At 34.2% G+C, this 2,500-nt stretch overlaps 1 protein-coding gene across 1 annotated transcript in view; it reads right to left on the bottom strand.

The window, feature by feature from the left end:
• LOC144963744 (uncharacterized) overlaps positions 1-2,500 on the bottom strand; it is an 18,785-nt gene that overhangs the window by 4,981 nt on the left and 11,304 nt on the right. The window contains exon 6 of the mRNA XM_078897692.1: positions 1,570-1,678. Within this exon, the coding sequence (XP_078753818.1) occupies positions 1,570-1,678 (109 nt within the window). The remainder of the gene's footprint in view (positions 1-1,569; positions 1,679-2,500) is intronic.

Below are 2,500 nucleotides of genomic sequence, written 5' to 3'. Positions count from 1 at the left end.
CAAGGACACATCTTATTCTGAAAAAAATAATCCATTCTTACTTGGCTGGCGTCGCTATACATATTGTATTTTGATAATGCCCAGCATGTCAGACGCTAGCAGGAACCAAATTGTAGGCATGCATGCTGTTGGTACTCCATCAAGAGATAATGGAATGCACTGCCTTTGTTCCAAATCCATTGTCAATAACATAATATGCAAATATCACGATCAAGGAAGTGTCTTCAACCTCCCAGTTCAAGGAAAGGAAAGAAAGCTCTTCTGTTGACGATGGTAGACAATTGAGCCAACATCATGATGACGACCCATTTGCATCAGTCAGGGATTCGCGAGCGAATACCATATTTCATTACCAACTGTAAGAAGAAGGAGACTCAGAGAGGCAGGATTGAAATGCCGAAGAATTCTGATCGAGGAACACCACATGACTGCAAGGCTCCAATGAACTGAATTCGGCTTTTCAGGAAATAAGACAACGCTAAGACCTCTGGCTCTTTGGACATATCAACAATTGGCCACGTTTGGGACCAGTTAGTTCAGCGGTTTCGAAGCATCAGGCTGTTTTGAAAGATGAATATATGGCTGTCCCCGATAACAATTAAAACACTGACAATTTCGATGCGTTCTCATTTGCGTGAATTTATGGAGGCAACAGGGGGCATATATCTATCATTGAAAAACATTTTATAAGATGTATTGTTATTGTTGGTGTCACATTTTTTAAACTGTTACCACTGAAATTGTTTATTGTGTTATTGTTGTCAGAAATTGGACAGTATAGTCTTGTCCAGATGAATTAAATTTGAACTAAGAACAAAAAAGTAAAGAGGGGGAAAACAACACAAAGACAATGAAAATTACGGGGTCTTCAACTCTTTGCATTTATGCTTACTATATATATATATATATATATATATATATATATATATATATATATATATATATATATATAATTTATTTATGACTGTTGGTGGGTACTCGTAGGTACGAAAGTGCTCGATAATGATGGTTAGAGCTAATATAGAATACAAATTGTCACTCACATTTTTTTTGTAAAGAGACATAGAAACGAACGTCTCGGCCACAAAAAAAATGTCAGTGACAATTTGTATTCTATATATATATATATATATATATATATATATATATATATATATATATATATATATATATATATATATATATATATACACGCCTAAAACATGCACACCCATTTCTTTTCTTCTCATCTTATAATTCAGCCTTGTTTTATTTTCTGTATGTTTTATAGACAGAAAGCAGTTGACCCCACTTCCTTGTTCATTTTTTTTGTAAGTCACCCATGTCTTAATCTCGATATTCATAATCAGAATAACCATTACAACTACGGGGGTTTACGCCGCAACATAGAATATTTTCTCTTTAACAAAAATCACCCCGTCCTCAAAATTACCAACAACGTTACAACAAAGATTAAGTACCATCAGTGCTCGCAGAGTAAGTTTCAAGAGTAAATTTAATAATTCATTCAATTTCTTATGAACAACTTTCTCCGCCTAAAAACTAAACAATATTATTAAAAAGACTTACCCCATCCGCCTTGATCGTGGTGTTGGCAAGAAGAGCTTTAGTTTGCCGGAGCTCTGCACTCAAGTTAACAATGCCATTTGTGTTGTTGGTAATCGCGGATTGTTGGTTTCTGGAATATATGATGATTGTTTTGAAGTTACACTACGATTTGAACCATCCATTTATTTATTTATTTATTTATCGGTTCATATTTTCACTTTCATTTTGTTGTGTGATTTTGAGAAGTGTCTGTAAAGAAAAAGATGGCAAAATTATAATACCTATCCGCGATAAACTTCATGCTCCATTCGTTTCACAATTAAAAAAAAATCCCCGGATGACAACACCTTATATCAACACATAGGAAGAGACATGCAGGCTATAATCATACTATCATTTTTGGACAAAGACAACACCACATTAGGAGGACCTCCAATTTAACGTCTATCGGTGATACGAAGAAGATGTGTGTTACATATGAGCCTCAATGCCGACAAGAGCCATCGGACCTAATTTGTGAATAGTTGGGGTGTTGATAATATTATTGTTATTGTTCTACGAGTACTATTGGATAAGAAATGTAAAATGTTGCTTTGTTTATCAAAATGAAAAAGCAAGCCCATGGATTAAGCTAAACTTACTGGCCAATTGTATCGTTGGCAGTTTTCGAAATTTGAACATAATTTTGGCCTTTCAAAAGCGTGGTCAGTGAATCCTCGATAAATAAATAAATAACAAAATGATATAGATCGATATGACATTCTATCGTTCAACAATTTTATATATTTCATATTTAGAGAAAAAGTTATTTACATTTACAAAAGTTTCGAACAAAATAATCCTTGGATTACGGCACTACTGGAGCCACAACTGGGATAACATGCTCTAACAAAGAAAGGGTCATGCCTTTCTTTGAAATCTATTTTTAGATGGGTCAGGTTTTACAGAAAAA

Source organism: Berghia stephanieae, chromosome 2 (assembly GCF_034508935.2).
Source record: "Berghia stephanieae isolate SIO BIC M18660-M18661 chromosome 2, UCSD_Bste_1.3, whole genome shotgun sequence".
Taxonomy (NCBI): domain Eukaryota; kingdom Metazoa; phylum Mollusca; class Gastropoda; order Nudibranchia; family Aeolidiidae; genus Berghia; species Berghia stephanieae.
Note: the sequence above shows the minus strand (reverse complement) of the source record. Positions and strands in the feature narration are given on the sequence as shown.